The 17969-nt window shown below is 34.2% G+C and overlaps 1 protein-coding gene across 3 annotated transcripts; it reads right to left on the bottom strand.

Moving 5' to 3' along the window:
* Window positions 1-1774: 1774 nt before the first annotated feature.
* Window positions 1775-17925, bottom strand: LOC137811272 (probable sphingolipid transporter spinster homolog 2). Of its 3 annotated transcripts, none has more exons than XM_068612947.1 (16): window positions 17635-17925; window positions 17310-17441; window positions 17127-17228; window positions 16040-16144; window positions 15854-15929; window positions 15676-15750; window positions 14134-14236; window positions 13984-14046; window positions 12733-12778; window positions 11133-11224; window positions 10848-10924; window positions 9672-9785; window positions 8673-8792; window positions 3652-3780; window positions 2747-2825; window positions 1775-2148 (listed from the first exon to the last, which is right to left on the bottom strand). In XM_068612947.1, exons 1-16 carry the CDS (start codon window positions 17685-17687, stop codon window positions 2027-2029), a joined length of 1488 nt encoding a protein of 495 aa, XP_068469048.1. In that variant the 5' UTR covers window positions 17688-17925; the 3' UTR covers window positions 1775-2026. The 3 variants fall into 3 exon arrangements, with proteins under 3 accessions (XP_068469048.1, XP_068469047.1, XP_068469049.1); XM_068612946.1 differs by having other exon boundaries at window positions 12733-12793; XM_068612948.1 differs by lacking the exon at window positions 8673-8792 and having other exon boundaries at window positions 12733-12793.
* Window positions 17926-17969: the final 44 nt, after the last annotated feature.

A 17969-nucleotide genomic window follows, 5' to 3' on the forward strand; every position in this document is an offset into this window, starting at 1 on the left:
CTGCAAAACGAATCTTAAGTCTATTTCCATCAAATCAATTTGTTTTACATTATTCGATCATGCATCCTCTTTTGGTATATCTGTATAGCTAAATACTACATAAAGATTAAAATTACACAAAAGACGCAAAAAAATAAAAACAAAATTAAAGATCAATAAAGACTAATAAAGTGACAACAATGTTAACTATTACATTTACATTTGAGTCTTCGTGATTTTATGAATGAATTTCAAGTGGAGCGGGTTGGATATTTGTAGATTCTCTCTCAAACGTATTAAAATGATTTCTTTATCCTAAATCAATAAATACTTCAGAAGATAACATAAAATAAAATAAAAAATATCAAAACCTACCCAAAAAAGTTCTTCATAATATATGTTTGTGTATTATACTAATAAAAGTTATACAGTATAATATATATAAATAATTGAAAAATAACTCTAAAAATTGAAAAATAGTTGTTTTACAAGTAAAAAACACAAATCAATACTTTCTCAACATCATTCATTTTTATTATTGGTAAAAAATAATAATCTATTACTCTTTTTTTATTCAGTAAGGTGTTTACTTTATTAGAATTAAATAATAAAGTAATGTTTGAAATGATTTTTTAAGAAACTTTTATATAATTTTTTTTAAAAGAAACATATCTTGTCATTATTAGAGTTCTTGTTTGGGTCAACCCATTGTAAATTTTGACATTCCTCACCATTTGGATAACTATCATATATCAATACTCACATAATTATCATTGATCCAATACTTACCTAACTATCATTTATTCAATACTCACATAACTATCATTTATCCAATACTCAGCAGTGATTTTTTAAGATCTTAGTTTCTAACTATATAGTATATAGTTTATAAGAAGGAATAATGCTACTTTATCAAAAAATGGTTGTCTTTATAGTCAAATTATTGTAACCTTTAATCTTCTTGAATAATATAAAGAGAAAATGTTAGTAGTAAGTATTAGATTGAATTCAATTTTAGGTAAGTCTTACAAGTGTGTAACCTTATTATAATTATCTTTTATCATGACATACTAGGTTTATGATTATTTCTTATTATATCATGTACGTCAAATTGTTGATAATAGAAATTTTATGGCTTCTAACAATTTCATTAATTATTAAATGAACAAGGTAATAACTAACTTATAAGATAAATAAATGTTTCACATAGATATACAAATCTTTAAAATAAAATTGGGAATGAAATAAGGAAACAAATTATATACATAAATAGCAATAGAAGAATTGTTAATTTCAATAATTGAATCTTAATATACTAACACAATACTCTTCATATGTCCAAAAACAATTTTGAAACAAAAAAAATCAAAACAATTAAGTTTGATAACAGAATATATGAATCATGAATTCCTCAAATTTGATTCCTAAAATACTGCTGAGACTAATATAAGTAAACACTCCACTACAAAATGGAATCGAAAAAAAATAAATCAGTCATCTTCCACGGACAACTAGAAATCTGGCTAACATGTTAGGTAGTGGACATTTTCTGTAAGAAAAAATTTCCATTACAATTTCCATTCTCTGTCAAACTTTTCACCATCTTTCGCTATTGTATTCGTTATTAAATGTATCACATGATCTTTAAAAATGTCCCGCTCATGATTAAAGAAATAGAATATATATATATATATATTCATATTGATACCGATAACTCACCTTCCTAAAATCTGAGAGGAACAGATAAAAAAAAACATAAAAGCTATAACCTGCTTTAGTGAAGTACACACGCCCATAACAAAATATCCCTTGCTGGTTTATTTTTCATGGAAAGACTGGATAATTACAAATTTACATATAGCAACAAATTGACCCGTAAAATTTTTCCAAGAGTATTGCCATCTATCTCACTGATAACATGACATAGTATCAAACCATCATCCACCCTTTTCCACATGATTCGTGGTAGTAAAGAGGCTACCTATCGACTTTTAAGTTGTAGTTAATATACACTTGAAACATAGTATTAGCACTATTGAAAGAGAAACTAGATTTCACTGGATGTATCTCTGCTCCCTTCAAGCAACGGTGTCAGTTTCCCTCTTCTAGATGGGACAGATCGGTCCTCGTCTTCTTTGTCATATAAGTCAACATTTTTCATAAAGATTCCTGTAATATTTAATAGGATTTATTAATTAACTACAGTCCAACCATATGTCTACTTTCAACAGCATAACTTTCTTTTTCTTCAAGCGATTAGATGCTATTGTTAAATAATTGGTGCGTAGGTCCACTAACAATTCTTAGGCATCATCACTCAAACATAAATTTATATATAAGGAAGGGTATCGACCAGAATAATCACTCACTAAGGTAGTTTTCATCACCATGAATCTTTACTGCAACATGTTAATTACATTTAACACAAAGTTAACACTTAAAGGTTAATTACAGCGTAAAAAAATAGCTAAATTTGGCATTTATTTTCATTTATGATTTATAGTTCCCCAAATGTTGAAGAAAAGGAATGATTAATTCTACTGGTCCTTGAGAATGTAGAGGGACTAGAGGTTGTAGTTGAGAATTTTCAGCATCTTCCTACTGGATATTATCATTTTATTTTCAATTAGAAAGATAATACACATGCACAACATCTAAGTGTCCTTCATGTATTGTGAAGAAATTAATCCAAAACTATAATAAACTTAAATGGATACCAGAAAGTATTAAGAATAGCAAAGTGAAACCATATCAGCATGCCATTTACCTATGAACCATATAACAGCAGCAAGAAAGAAAATGGATGTTAAACAAAGTGATGTTTTCCTCCAGTCGTTAATATGATCCTGCCCAGGAAAACCAATTTGCTTAGAGTCAAAACAACGCTTTAAACTATATTATTTGCATGAAAAAGGATAAAAAATATGCCAAGAATATAAAGTCAGCAACTCTGGACAATGGAGACATCAAAATGTAAAACAGAAATGTGTTGTTCTCAGTACATTTTTGTAATAGACAATGAAGTGGCATACTAGTTATCTTCTAACAGATGAAAACTAGAAACTTCTTCACATCAACAAGGAGAGACAAGTTGAGAAAGAGGAAACTAGAAAGAACAAAGGGTAACCCAATGAAATTCTCATAATGTGAGGACTGGGGAGGGTGTACTCACCACTAAGACAGTTAAAAAAGAACAGTGCTATATAATAAATAAAATCAAGTGAACATGTACTTTTCTTGTGATTTGCTGAGAAATACATTAATTGAATGATTATCCCACTTACAAAGAAAGCTAGGCTAGGTGCATTGTAACATAGGAAGTAGGATTAAAAACGTTAGCTTAGCCCATTATTTTTATCTTGTAAATTCTCTTCATTAATTCATTATCTATATAATCAGCTTGTGTATAAGTATTATTCTGCAGAGTGCTCGTTTCGCAGGAGCCAGTCTAAAATATTTTCTCCCAGAATCTCAAGTTGATTGATGATGCAAACTTACTTTTTACAACAGATCATAGCCAGCTTTCTGAAAAAGAGCATAGTGGATAAGATGAACTTCACTAGCACACTACTTTCATGGAGCAAATAATCATCTAATAAAATTTATTACAATATCCAATTATAAGAGTAAAGCAAAACACAGCTATAACATCACGAAAATCTTGGGTGTTACCTGCAGGACTCCGACAAGTGGTGAGGAAGGCACATCCCCAAAGACATGGATTGAAACTGTAGATATAGCCATAGACAGTGGCCTCAAACTAGGTTTTACACATCGGAGAGAGACATAATTTACAGGAGCCTACAAATATAGTACCATAACCAACCAAATATCAAACCAATGACGCCAAAAAATTGAGACTATATTAATAAAATAAGAATATAATTAAAGAAAATAAATTGAGACAGTGGGAAGAAATAGATGAAATATATTTCTGAGATCTCTTACAAATGTGATTACAGTCTCTATTTATAGACTGTTTTACAACCTAATTAAAGAAAGAAATAATAGACAATGAAAGCCAGAAATAATGAGTGTTTAAAGCTGTACAAATCAAATAAAATCAAATCACTGCCAAATCTGTCCTAATAAATATAAAATGGAATCTGCACTTAATTATAACATAATTCTCCTGATTATGCAACACTCCCCCTCAAGTTGGTGAATGTATATCTATCATTCCCAACTTGCAAGTAAGATCTTCGAATTGTTTTGTGGAAAGTCCCTTAGTAAACATATCTGCCAATTGGAGTCTTGAAGGGATGTACTCAGTGGCTATAAGACCATCATCCAACTTCTCTTTAATAAAGTGTCGGTCTATCTCTACGTGCTTTGTTCGATCATGTTGAACCGGATTGTGTGCAATACTGATAGCGGACTTATTATCACATGCCAAACCCATAGGAGCTTCATATTTTATTTTTAGGTCATCAAGTATAATCTTCATCCATAAGAGTTCACACACCCCTTGAGCCATGGCTCTAAATTCTGCCTCTGCACTTGATCTTGCAACTACATTTTGCTTCTTGCTCCTCCATGTCACCAGATTTCCACCCAAGAACATGCAGTACCCTGTGGTGGATCTCCTATCAACAATCGATCCTGCATAGTCAGCATCAGTATATACTTTCATGGATAAGTTTTCCCCCTTTTTGAATAGCAATCCTTTTCCTGGAGAGGCTTTTAAGTACTGAATAATTTTATCTACTGCCTGCAAGTGTCTTTCTCTTGGATCATGCATAAATTGACTAACCACACTAACTGCATAGGCTATATCTGGCCTAGTGTGTGAAAGATAAATGAGTTTTCCCACAAGTCTTTGATATTGTGTCTTCTCCACTTTTGGGTTTTCCTCATCATTCCCAATCCTATGATTTTGCTCTATTGGCACTCCAGTGGGCTTACAACCCAACTTACCAATCTCTTTGAGAAGATCAAGGATGTATTTCCTTTGAGAAATAAAGATGCCCTGTCTCGAGTAAGCAACCTCTATCCCAAGGAAGTACTTCAGCTTCCCAAGATCCTTCATTTCAAATTGAGCAGCTAGTCTCTCCCTCAAATTTTGTTTTTCAATCTCATCATCACCTGTAATAATCATATCATCTACATAGACCAAAAGTAGAGTGAGTTTACCATTCTGAGAATGTTTTATAAACAGAGTATGGTCACCTTGGCTTTGTCGGTACCCCAAAGATACCATAGCTTGAGTAAACCTTCCAAACCAAGCACGAGGTGATTGTTTAAGACCATATAGGGCCTTCTTAAGTCTGCACGCCTTATTCCCTTCATTAACAATACCATAACCAGGTGGAATCTCCATGTATACTTCTTCCTCCAAGCTTCCATGCAAGAAGGCATTTTTAACATCAAATTGATGCATTGCCCAACCAAAGTGTGCTGCCAGGGAGAGAATAATCCTGACGGTATTCATTTTTGCCACTGGAGCAAAAGTCTCCTCATAATCGATCCCATAGGTTTGAGTGTACCCTTTTGCAACCAACCTTGCTTTATACCGATCGAGTGTGCCATCAGACTTATACTTAACTGTGTATATCCACCTACAACCCACTGCTTTCTTATCTTTTGGTCTCTCTACAATCTCCCAAGTCTCATTCCTTTCTAACGCGCTCATTTCTTCATTCATGGCTCGAATCCAGTTCTCATCTTTTAAGGCTTCTTGTACCGATGAAGGGATTTTGATAGAATCATTAGCTGAAAGAAAACTCTGGTGCTGCATAGAAAGTTTTTCTGTAGACACAAATTGGGATATAGGATATTTGGCACAAGATCTTTTTTCTTTTCTCAAGGCAATAGGTAAATCATTTAGGTTAGGTTCAAAAGCAGTATTTAAGGTGTCCTCAAGAGTCTCACTGGTATGAGTTCTTACCTCCGGTTCAGACAATTGAAGTTGCTGTTCGACCAGGACGGGTTCTTGTTGCCTTCGCTGATATTGTTTTCCAAAATATTTGTCTTCATTATTCTTCTCTGGTAATGATGTTGGTGCAGGGTCTTTGTCATCCTCCCTAAGAACGAAATCCTGCAACAAAGGAAAAGGTGGCAACTCAAGGTCCTCAGCTTCTTGAATACTCTCCCCCTGAAGCTGAGAACTAGGAAAGAAAGACTCTGTTTCATGGAAGGTGACATCTTTGGAAATATACACTTTACGACTTTGAGGATGATAACATTTGTACCCCTTTTTGTTGGGGGCATAACCGATGAAGACACATTTGATGGCACGAGGATCTAACTTACCCCGATAAGGACTATGAACATGGACAAAAGCAGGACAACCAAAGACACGATTCTGAAGACTATTCAACATGGGAATAGAAGGATAGAATGTGGTCATAACCTGAATAGGAGTAACACCCTCTAAAACCCGAGAGGGTAATCTATTAATCAAATAAGTGGCAGTCAGGACTGCTTCCCCCCAGTAAGATCTAGGAACAGATGTTTGGAAAAGTAAAGCTCGAGTAACCTCAAGGAGATGACGATTTTTCCTTTCAGCAACCCCATTTTGTTGAGGAGTGTCCACACAGGTTAATTCATGAACAACTCCATTTTCCTCAAGGAACTTGGAAAGGTTTTGGTTCACATATTCTCTTCCATTATCAGAAAGCAATCTCTTAATTGGACTTTCAAATTGTGTTTGAATCATTCTATAAAACTTTACAAACAAGTGAAAAACTTCAGACTTATCTTTCATGAGGAATATCCAAGTAACCCGAGTACAATCATCAATAAATGAAACAAACCATTTTGCACCCGAGATATTAGGAATAGGTGAAGGTCCCCATACATCTGAATGAATAAGATCAAAAGGTTTAGAACTTTTATTACCATTGGGAGGAAAAGTTGTCCGATGGTGTTTAGCAAACTGACAAACATCACAATGAAATGACTCAGCAGACACTTTTGTAAATAAAACAGGAAATAAGGACTTTAGGGTACTAAATGGAGGATGACCAAGACGTCTGTGTTGAAGCCATATTTGAGAGGATGACCAAGATTCACGACCTTGCTGAAAATTAGAAGTGTGTGCCTGTAGTCTAGCACCCTTTTTACTTTCTTCATGTTGTAAATAATATAACCCGCCCTGCTCTTTAGCAATTCCAATAGTCTTCCCCGTGGCAAGATCCTGAAAAACACAATGGGAAGGGAAAAATACCACTGCGCAATTTAAATCTTGGGTAATCTTTTGAATAGACAAGAGGTTATTGGATAGTTTGGGAACATGAAGCACATTTTTTAAAGGAAATGAAGGTTGAAGGTGAATGTTACCACAACCATTAATGGGGGTAGTGGAACCATTAGCAACAGTAATATATGGCTTACCGGATAAAGTAGTGTAGGATGAAAAAAAAGAGGAATGAAGTGTCATATGATCAGTAGCACCAGAGTCTATAATCCAGATATTTTCAGTACTAGAAGCATTAAAGGATAAAAAACTAGAACTCTTACCACTCATAGTAAAGGAACAATAGCTAGATGGCTTACTAAGGGAGTCCATGAGAGTTCAAAACCAACTTTTTTCAGATTGGCAAAATTTGATCCTGTTCACGCACAAAAAAAAAAATCCGCCGGAAAAATTTTCCGGTGGCGGTTTCCGGCGAGCAGTGGCAGTTCTGGCGAGCGACGGAAGTGGTGGTCGGTGGTGGTGGTCGGCGGTGGTCAATGGCGGTGGCAGTAACGGTCAATGGTGCAAGGTGGTGGTGGTGATCAATGGAGAAAGGATAAGGAAAATAAAAAGTTGCAGCAATGAAGGCTGTCCAACAAAAAAAAATAATTGCAGCAATGAAGGCTGTCAAGAAAAATGATTACAGCAATGAAGGCTGTCAAGGAAAATGATTACAGCAATGAAGGCTAAAAAAAAAAATTGCGGAAGCAGAGTCTCCTAGATCAGGAGCTCTGATACCAAGTGGGAAGAAATAGATGAAATATATTTCTGAGATCTCTTACAAATGTGATTACAGTCTCTATTTATAGACTGTTTTACAACCTAATTAAAGAAAGAAATAATAGACAATGAAAGCCAGAAATAATGAGTGTTTAAAGCTGTACAAATCAAATAAAATCAAATCACTACCAAATCTGTCCTAATAAATATAAAATGGAATCTGCACTTAATTATAACATAATTCTCCTGATTATGCAACAGAGACTATATTAAATGAGCAGATTTCTCTCAAAAAACATTTTACCAATAAAGGAAATCTGGAAATGTCATATTGAATCAATTAGAATGTTCGGTTTGAAAATGTTTAATTCCCATAATTTCAACAGAAAATGGAAACTAAACATTTACAAACCAAACACTATTAATCAGTCCATACATAACTTCTTTAATTAAAAACTACCATCAAACCAATCCCATTAACTACTTTTCATGAATAGATATCCAATCCATCCATTTAGAGTGTGTTATATTTTTTTTAAAGAAAGTCCTTTATTTATACATTCTTGCACCCAAACACTATTTAAGTCCAAAACTCGTCCCTTAAATACTTCCAACCACTGATTTTGGACTTACTTGATCCAATAGATTGCAAAAATATGTTGGATGGTTCAATATCTATCCATTAACAAACGGTGATCCAATCCATTAAATTTGGATGGTTAGTGGATAAATCAATCCATTTGCCATTCCTACTTTTAAGAGATGAAAATTTAATCTGACTGTTTCATAAAATTACCTGAGTGACAAAAATCAGTAGTTCACCAATAGAGAAGAAGACTATGAAACCAGGCAAGCTCTTGAAAAGGAAAGCAATGAAGCAGAAGATTGCACCTAGAAATGTTGCTCCAGAAAGAAGCTGCAATGGCAACCCAGGGAACCCAAAGAAGAAATGAAACAACATATCAAAAATATTTCATGAAGTGTAGATACACCCTTACAAAGACAGAACAGAGTCAAATTCAAGAAGAGGGAAAAGAAGACCGGGACATGCAACTGTAAAATTCTTAACCACTTCTATATAAAATAGAATTGAACCATTACAGATTTGAGAATAGATCAATAATATAAAATGTTGCATAATCAGGAGAATAATTCTGTAATTAAGTGCAGATTTCATTCTCTACTTATTAGGACAGATTTGTTAGTGATTTGATTTGTACAGCTTTAATCACCTATTATTTCTTGCTTTCATTACCTATTATTTCTTTCCTTACTTAGGTTGTAAACAGCGTATAAATTGAGACTGTAATCACATTTGTAAATCATCTCAGAAGTATATTTCATCTATTTCTTTCAACTTAAAATAAAATTTCTCATGAAAGATGAAGACCTTGAACTTGTCCATACAGAAAACAGGAATACAAACTTGTTATGATCTCTGCTCCAATTTTAATATTTATATCAGTACAAAATGGGTGCCAAAGACTCATGTCCATTGTAAAAGAAAATACAAAAACAGTTATATGAAATTCGAGCAATCATGTATTCTATTTTCTCTACATAGATTTAGTCAGCGGCTGTGGAACAAATAACCTTCAACTTCTAGACTATTTATACTATATCACTAATGAAATTGAATATCTTGCACCTAGGTCAAGCTTTCATCCAAATCCAAGAAATCCAACACCTTTAAATACGTAAAGATATGTTTTCCAGTCAAAAAGTGTACAACAAATGGAATTATGTCATTTGACTCATTCCACACTATAAGTAAATGTAAATAAACTGAGTTTACCTTGAAAGCATTAGAGATGGTTGAAGATATCTTGTCAAGAAACAAGCCTCCAGCTAATGTCCCCAAAATCCCACAAACAATTGTCACGCCTCCAAACAACAAGTCAGCATTACTCTGTCAAAAAAAAAAAGCACCATCAAAGAAGAACATTTCCACAAAGGACTAGGCCCAAGTGCAATACAAAACTTACTACAGTGAATGTAACAAAATAACGTTAATAAGTCTTAGAATTTGGATTTAGGACCTATCTCACGCAACCAATTTGTAAGGTGAGGATTGTCCAAACTTTATAAATTCTCTTTATCATATCTCTAGTCAAACCACAACCCTTGACAAATTGATTAACGCAATCCCCAGTGAGACAATAACTAAGGCAGGCCTTGGACGATCACAATTAAAGGAGTTTTCCAATACTCTCCCTCACACCAAGGCTTCTGGAATGGAACATGACAAATGCAAATGACACAACAATGCATGTAGGATTTGACTCTAGCAACATCTTAGAATTTGGGTTTAGGGTTCAATCCCACAGAATCAAATCGTAAGATTAGAATTAACCAAGCTCTATTATAAGCTCTCCTTGAGCCATATCTCTAGTCAACGTAGTAACCACCACCCTGGGGGTTGCAATTAAGGCAAATCCAAAAGAGGCTGCAATTAAGATGACCTAGAAGTGACCACAATTAAGTTGCTTTCCAACAATAAGTGTTGGATATTTTACATCAACTAATGGCTACTTGCTATCAAATCCTTATTGGACCACCTCTCAAATGTCCAATCATTAGCATGAAAGGGTTGGGGATCCGACATTGACTAGTGTAGTGATATAACCAAATTAAAAAGGTATCGAAGTGATTGTTGCCAAGTTTATTAGGTCACCCACTATCAAGTCAAACCACTCACAAATGTCCAATCTTGCAAACTTTACATTGTAGATGTTCAGTCCTCAACATATGGAATTGAAGATTCTACATTGACCAATGTTATGACTAAAATATTGTATATAAGTGAAATATAACAACCAAGTTTTGTCCCAATAGGTGAGGTTCATTAACCAAAAGGCTGTTTCAAAAACCAATTTTCAATAAAATATTCAAAATAACACCTTTGGTAATATTATTTTCTAACATTTAACGTGAAGAAGTCATAAATTTATTGGGTAATATATGAGAATACCATATGGTAAATGTTGTATCCTGCCTTTGGCCCCCAATATGAATAAGCTCCAATAACAAAGTTGTACGCTATGTACCCTGACAATATTTAAATTCTCATGTAAAAAAACAAAATACCATAGTTTGGAATTGAAAATACAAATTAAATTCTCAAAACTGAAATTCATTATATTTATTGTGCATTACATTCAACTATTATAACAATGTTCCAATTTTCTTAAACAACAACATATTCAGGAAACAAATGAAAGAAAAGTACTTATATGTAGGTAGGGAAAAGACGTACCTAGAACATTTACAACATACACTTGGTCATGCAAGAGCTCCTGCATATCTTTTGAAAAGTTGGTGAATTGATCCCACAATTTGGATGTTGACCTGACAATCATAAAGAGAAAAGTAATGTTTTACTCAAATATCAGATATTAGGTGAAGCAACAACTTTAGCAATCTACTCTGACGATAATCATAAGGAAATTTCAAGTGTACAAGAACTTTATGTGAGCTGCCTTTTCACCATAATATATATGTATAGGAGTGTAATAATATTTAATGGTCTTAGAGAAACTGAACTCAAGAATTAAATGATTTTATTAATTTCACAATACACCCAATAATAAGAGTACAGCAATGTATTTATTTATACGCACCGCACAACGCTTAACACCGTTTAACTATTATGTGCTGCCGCTTGGCCCTGTTTAACTAATATAAGCTACCGCTAGGCCCCATTTAGCTATTGTTAGCAATAGCTGAAAATCGTAAAAGACGATAGGTGTACAAACTGGACTAATTAACTTATTTTACTAACAAATGATGATTTTCTTCTCTCTTCTTTAGTTAAATTAAACAAAGCATTGTGATTTTAGAAAAAGGAAACAAGACGCCAAGTACAGGAATTGCCTTTCCTGTATTCCATTATGTATAAGAGTACAGCAATGTATTTATTTATACGCACCGCACAATGCTTAACACCGTTTAACTATTATGTGCTGCCGCTTGGCACTGTTTAACTAATATAAGCTACCGCTAGGCACCATTTAGCTATTGTTAGCAATAGCTGAAAATCGTAAAAGACGATAGGTGTACAAACTGGACTAATTAACTTATTTTACTAACAAATGATGATTTTCTTCTCTCTCTTTAGTTAAATTAAACAAAGCATTGTGATTTTAGAAAAAGGAAACAAGACGCCAAGTACAGGAATTGCCTTTCCTGTATTCCATTATGTATAGTCCATGGGTTAGTATGTTTTTGTCTCAGCTTTTTTGTCTGTTTGTGTTCTATCTTTGTCATCCTACCACCCTGGTTCTAGACAAGGCTGTCAATCTGTAATAGTACCAAAACTGCTCTGCATGAACTGAAAGCATTCCCATTAAGGATATTAAAAATTCCCAGCAGATTAAATAGACCAAGTAGTTTGATGATTGCTTCAAGTGACCTTGTCTACTCCTGCACATTCTCAGACAATCTATGGTAAATGGTAGTTGAATTTTTTCTACGACTTTATTTTTTCTTGCTCTCTTTAAGGCACTTAAGACAAATTTCATAGTTAGACTTTTGGATTTTTGTTGGAAAGATGCCTTAATTGGAGTCACCCCTAGTGCGCCTAAGTTGCAACATCTTTGAGGGTTGCCTTATGTGCAACCTCAAGGATGACGATTTAGTCTCATGGCAACTAAAGATATGTTTCAAATGGAGCTTATAAAGTTTAGAGACTCTTCACCTTAGAAACTGATTTTGTGGAGTTGAGTTGAGTCCCAAGACTAATTTCTAAATTTTCTTCAGATTGGCATTAGAAATAGGAAACAAAGACAAACTAAACAACAAATACCAAAGAGAAGGTCTTCAAAATTCAGAAAATCAAAAGCAAAAGTGCCACTTACTTGGATCCTCTTAGCAAGGCTTGATCTTCAGCAAGCATGCCATCATCTATGACAGAAATGCCTAACATTGAGCATACTCATAGAAACTATTTACTACATCAAAAATGCAAATATTCTATATAAATGGAAAGCAGTTATGAAGGGAAGTACAAAGTCAGAAAAAGTTATAAATACTAAAAATATGACTAACAATTATCCTAATATGAGTGACACACATGGCTTCTTCCTTGAAATGAAAAGTTGAAATAAAAGTGGATAATAAAGTTAAAAATTTCAAAAGATAATTTCTAATAAAGAATGAAGAACATAAGGTATATAAGCTCAGAAAAAATGGAGAGGAAAAGAATAGATTTGAATCATGTTTCAAGGTTCAAGAAGAAAAGGTTTAGATTACTGATCATGATATCAAAGTGATGGAAGAATTATTTTATTAAGTCTTTCAGTGATGGATAAGGATCAATGTGTAGCATGGAAGAACTAGAAATCCAAGAGGATGGAAAAAAATTGGCTTATTACAGTAGAACTCAGATTGGAGAGGTAGAAGAAAACCTTAAAAAGAATAGATAATGGTAAATTTGTTCCTATTGGTAATCCTGCTGAAGTTTGGAAGTGTGTAGGTAGGATATTGCTTGGCTCACTAAGCTATTTAACAGAATTTTGATATCTCACAAAATGTCAAATGAGTGGAGGAGCACTTTGGTCCCAATATTTAAGAACAAGGGTGCTATTCAGAATTTTGAAAACCACATAGGAAAAAACTAATATATCAGACTATGAAATTATAAGAAAAGGTAATTAAACATAGAATATCCAGGCTATACAATCCATGTACTCAACCTGCCTTGGTGGAATAAGGCTTTGTTGTTGCACTACTGCAATTCCCCCTTCTCTAAAATAAATAATTCATTACAGCACAGCTTTTAACTGAACTGGACATGCGGCAAAATAGTGACTTCAAGTGTGTTCAACTTTTTTACAACTTCTAGCGTATCTTAGAGACAAGAAAAAAATATAAGATTCTTATTTCCTTTTATACGAAGAAAACACATCATATTCTCTTATATTCATTGGCATTGCTGTTTTTTCAAACTTTTTTCTCTTTATGAAATTTGTCCAGTCTTCGAATTTTTCTCCATACCTGCTATTATGAAAATAATATTGGCAGATAATATTTTCCCAATAAATTTCAAAAGGATTATAATGAAATATACATAATAAATTACAAAGTAATAGATAAAAGAATCAGAATACCTCCAGTTTCTGAAACATTTGTTTCAATAGACGGTGTGTGTTTGGATTCCAAGGGTGCAAAACCTACATTAAAAGTCAAATAGTGCATTACAGTGACAAGGATTAAAAAAATTAAGGCTATTCTGAAACACATCAAAGAGAAGAAATCACCTTTCAACTGCAAAGGCTTTATTACAAAACCCAAAATGGGAAAAGGAAGCATCAAAATAGCCTCAACCCAGAATGCTACACGCCAGTTAAATTGGCTTCCAACCTACACGTTATTTGAAAACATGAAGCTGATTCATTTTAAAATTATCACTGAACAATGCTCAAGATATGATAACAGTGACCAAAAGCCAATTAATGTAATGAATATAAAAGCTGAGTACAAGTTTTAGCTTGCAAGTACCTTAGATAAGGGCAAAACAAGACAGAAATTTTTTCCAGAAAATATGGCTGTTTAATTTAAGAATATGGCTGATATACATTATTAGTTCCCCTGAAGAAGTCCATCAAATATACTCAATCCTTCATATTCAACTATTGTTTGCAGGGTTCCTGCTAACTTTCTTCCTTGTGTTGAAAAGAATGCAACTAATGGTACCATTTTGTTTTCAGAAAAGAATGAAAAAACTTTCTAAATCCTTCACTTTCAACCTTTTCTAAATTTCTTCTAGGTTGAAGATTGACGTGTATAAGCAGTTTGGCTGGTGTTAATGTAGACTATCAAAGTAATTCCACCTTAGGATCCCTAGCAGATTCCCATACCTTGAAGCAGCCTCTTAATATTTGGGTGTTTATTCAGCTGGTAATCCACCCAATATGAAGAAAATCTCTAAGCACCTCGAGATCTGAAAATGTGCTAATTTTTCTCTAGGCAATGGATTATTCCCATTCAATTTTTTCTCTCCAGCATTCCCCTGTACTACTTATCTTTGTTTTGCAGCCCAGGTCATAAGTTTTTTTCTGGGGGGAGGGGGGGGGGGGGGGGGGGGGGGGGGGGGGTGTTAGGTTCAGCCGATATGAAACATGACTACTTGGTGAACTTATGGATATGCATTCATCCCAAGAAAGAAGGTGGCTTGGGTCTTAGCAAGTTGATTTCAAAAAACGTTGCCTTGGAAAGCAAACAGACTGCAGTTTCCTTGAGAATCTTGTCCCCTTTCGCATTAATTTATCCATTGTTAAGTGTGACTAAAATTAAAATGTGTGGAATACTAACGTGGCAATGTGCTGTTTATGCCACTCTTTGGTACATGTGATTGGAACTCAATTCTTGTATCTTAAAGGAGAGTTCAATGAGTGAACAACTTCTTTGAGATAGAATTAGGTGTTTGGCTTCTACTTTGACATAAAGCTCATGGTCTTTTGGGAGGGGCTTCCTCAAGGATATGTTTAGTTAGAAGGCTGGATAACTTAGCTTCATTAATTCTTTTTATTTCTTTTATCACGAAAATCTCTTATCCCCTGATCTCACTGTAATCTTCTTATTTAATGTATTCCTCTTTTATACCTGAATACGTATATAAATAAATAAAAACCAAACTCAACCTAAACAGATAAAAATTCCAACAATTATTAGGACAATTGGCAGTCCAAGAAAATGACAACACAATTATCAGGTACAATCTAAAGCCACAAGTTGACACCATCAAACAAAGGAAACAAGTCATCTTAACACAGCTAGACTATGGAAGTATGTAGTCTTACAAATCCACCATAAACATAGCCCAGAGCAGTCCCAGCTGGTATACACATATAAAACGTAGCAAGCCATGCTGTTTTCTGTCATCAATAAAAACACTTAATCGGCAATACTGTATTCATGAAGGAAAAGTTTCACCTATTTATGAAGGAACTGAAAGGGGAATAAAGAAACAGGTCAAACCTGTGCAGTAGGGGCATGGTCATCTATGAATGGTGCTGCAAGACTTATGAAGGAAGCCTCACCTACCCCAACTAGCCTGCAAAAACACTGCTGTGAGTCTCCAATCAAAAATAGGACATGAGAAACGGGTGAATTATCAAGCGTTCAAGGCTTTATAATGTTGAAAGTACTGAAACATTCCCTTACATTCGACATATTGCAATAGACCAAAAATCAAACGAACTGCCACACCCAGCTATCGCAAATGTCCAAACAGACAATCCAACACCAATAAGCCGAAATGGATTATGACTGCAAACATGAAAATGCATTAGATCATTCAATGAAAGGGGAAACATGAAGGTTGCAAATATTTAATCCTACTTTGAGCTACCTTATCCTTTTTGAAGAACACGACTCAAATTATCAGTTTCCCATTGTTTATGCATTTCTTTAATATAACTTCTTAACAAATGTCATGCATTCAAGCACAGTTAACATGCTGAAAGCTGACACCATTTCATTGAGTGAGAAGAAAGTGCAATTTATATTGCACTGTACATATTCTAGGAGGATTTGAACCATCTAGTTGACAAGACAGGCTTGTGTTCAGTCAAATGAATTTCGAAAGAGGGAGAAATAAGAACACAAGCAACACAAGTGTAGATAAGCAGCATGAACTCAGGGATTTTTAATTTAGTATCATACTAAGAGTCACGGTTTTTCATTTCTTCTATCTTTCCCTTTTGACACAGATAAAATCTATTCCTGACCTATCCCTGACTCCTGAAGCTTTCATTTAGGAGGATTGGTTCCTCAACGTGATTTGGATCCCCGGGAGCCTATGATTGTTCTATGTATACTCATGATGTCTTAGGCTTTCACCTAACAGCTTAATTTTGGGATAATTAATTCCTCTCCTCCACAAATTGCTCCTATAAGAGAAAGTCTTACGATATTATCTGAAGTAGAATATTTAAATCGTGAACAATAAAAAACTTGTTTTACAAAACTAGAACAAGAAACTTAAAATTTCACCACATATTGAGTCACAAAAACAACACCAAGATGTGAAGGATTTTCTGATACTTTAATTTTGATGTTGAATTTATAAGCTAGCCCTCAGCTCATGCTAATACGAATGCAATACCTACAACTATTACTATCACATCGACACCATACATAGTAACAACAAATAATCATTGTGATGCGACGAGCTGGAGGTCATGGTTAATCCATAGGCATGGATAGCATGAGAAGCAGGCAAAAGCTCATACAACACGAAGCAATTTACCTTTTGGCCAGAGAAGCAAATATTGGAGAAGCAATTAGAAGTCCAACCATAAATGCAGATGACAGAATACCATCTTGAAAATTGTTCAAGTTAAAATCCCCCCTGAAATGTGGAAAATCGTGCTACAATAAGACGACAATGACAATCAGTAGCAAAATAGAGTTTAGCAGAAACAGAGCTTACTGAATTCCACTGCCACCTGTACAAATACCGGAGTCAGTACAAGTTGCAAGACTTCCATTTACACCGTTACTGGCAATAGCTCCTCGATCCACATAGTTTAGCAGGTTAATGATACAAAATATCATGAGAAGCCTGAAATCATCACATGCATTAATTAATTATTTAATTACCTAATTAATTAGCCTTGCGTAGTTCGATTAAACACCAAGCACAAAACACTACTGAATTTCGGCGGCATATGAATCGGTGAATCATGTATTGTTCTGAATTTTGAGTTGCAAAACAGAAGCAATGAAATGCAAAATAGGCTTGTGAGAAGAAGGACCTTTTAGGCGTAAACCAAGAAGGATTAGGACTTTGATCTGACTCCGATGCCATTCTCGCTTCGCTCTGCTCGCTTCTTCTCCTTTTCTCTGACTTTTGCAATTGAAAAAGTGAAACAAATAAATGTAGTTAGTTAGTCTATAATAATAGTTGAAGTATCTGTACTCCAGTTTCCTTTCATTTCATTTCATTTCATTTGCGTAATCGTTCTTCCAAACTCAACCGCCCCTATGATCCTTCCCTTCCCTAACGTTTCATCACGTTCTTATCAAAATAATAAAATATCGGAAATAATAATCTTTGTTTAACATTTGTTTATAACGATTTATTTATTTT

Source organism: Phaseolus vulgaris, chromosome 2 (assembly GCF_000499845.2).
Source record: "Phaseolus vulgaris cultivar G19833 chromosome 2, P. vulgaris v2.0, whole genome shotgun sequence".
Classification (NCBI taxonomy): domain Eukaryota; kingdom Viridiplantae; phylum Streptophyta; class Magnoliopsida; order Fabales; family Fabaceae; genus Phaseolus; species Phaseolus vulgaris.

Bases quoted from the DNA above. Each gene is read 5' to 3' on its own strand.
- LOC137811272 (XM_068612946.1), bottom strand. From the start codon at position 17,687: ATGGCATCGGAGTCAGATCAAAGTCCTAATCCTTCTTGGTTTACGCCT. The intron at 15,930-16,039 runs GTAAGGGAATGT...GTGTTTTTGCAG, and splicing joins TCTATTGCAATATGTCGAAT to GCTAGTTGGGGTAGGTGAGG. The intron at 15,751-15,853 runs GTTTGACCTGTT...TATTGATGACAG, and splicing joins ACCATGCCCCTACTGCACAG to AAAACAGCATGGCTTGCTAC.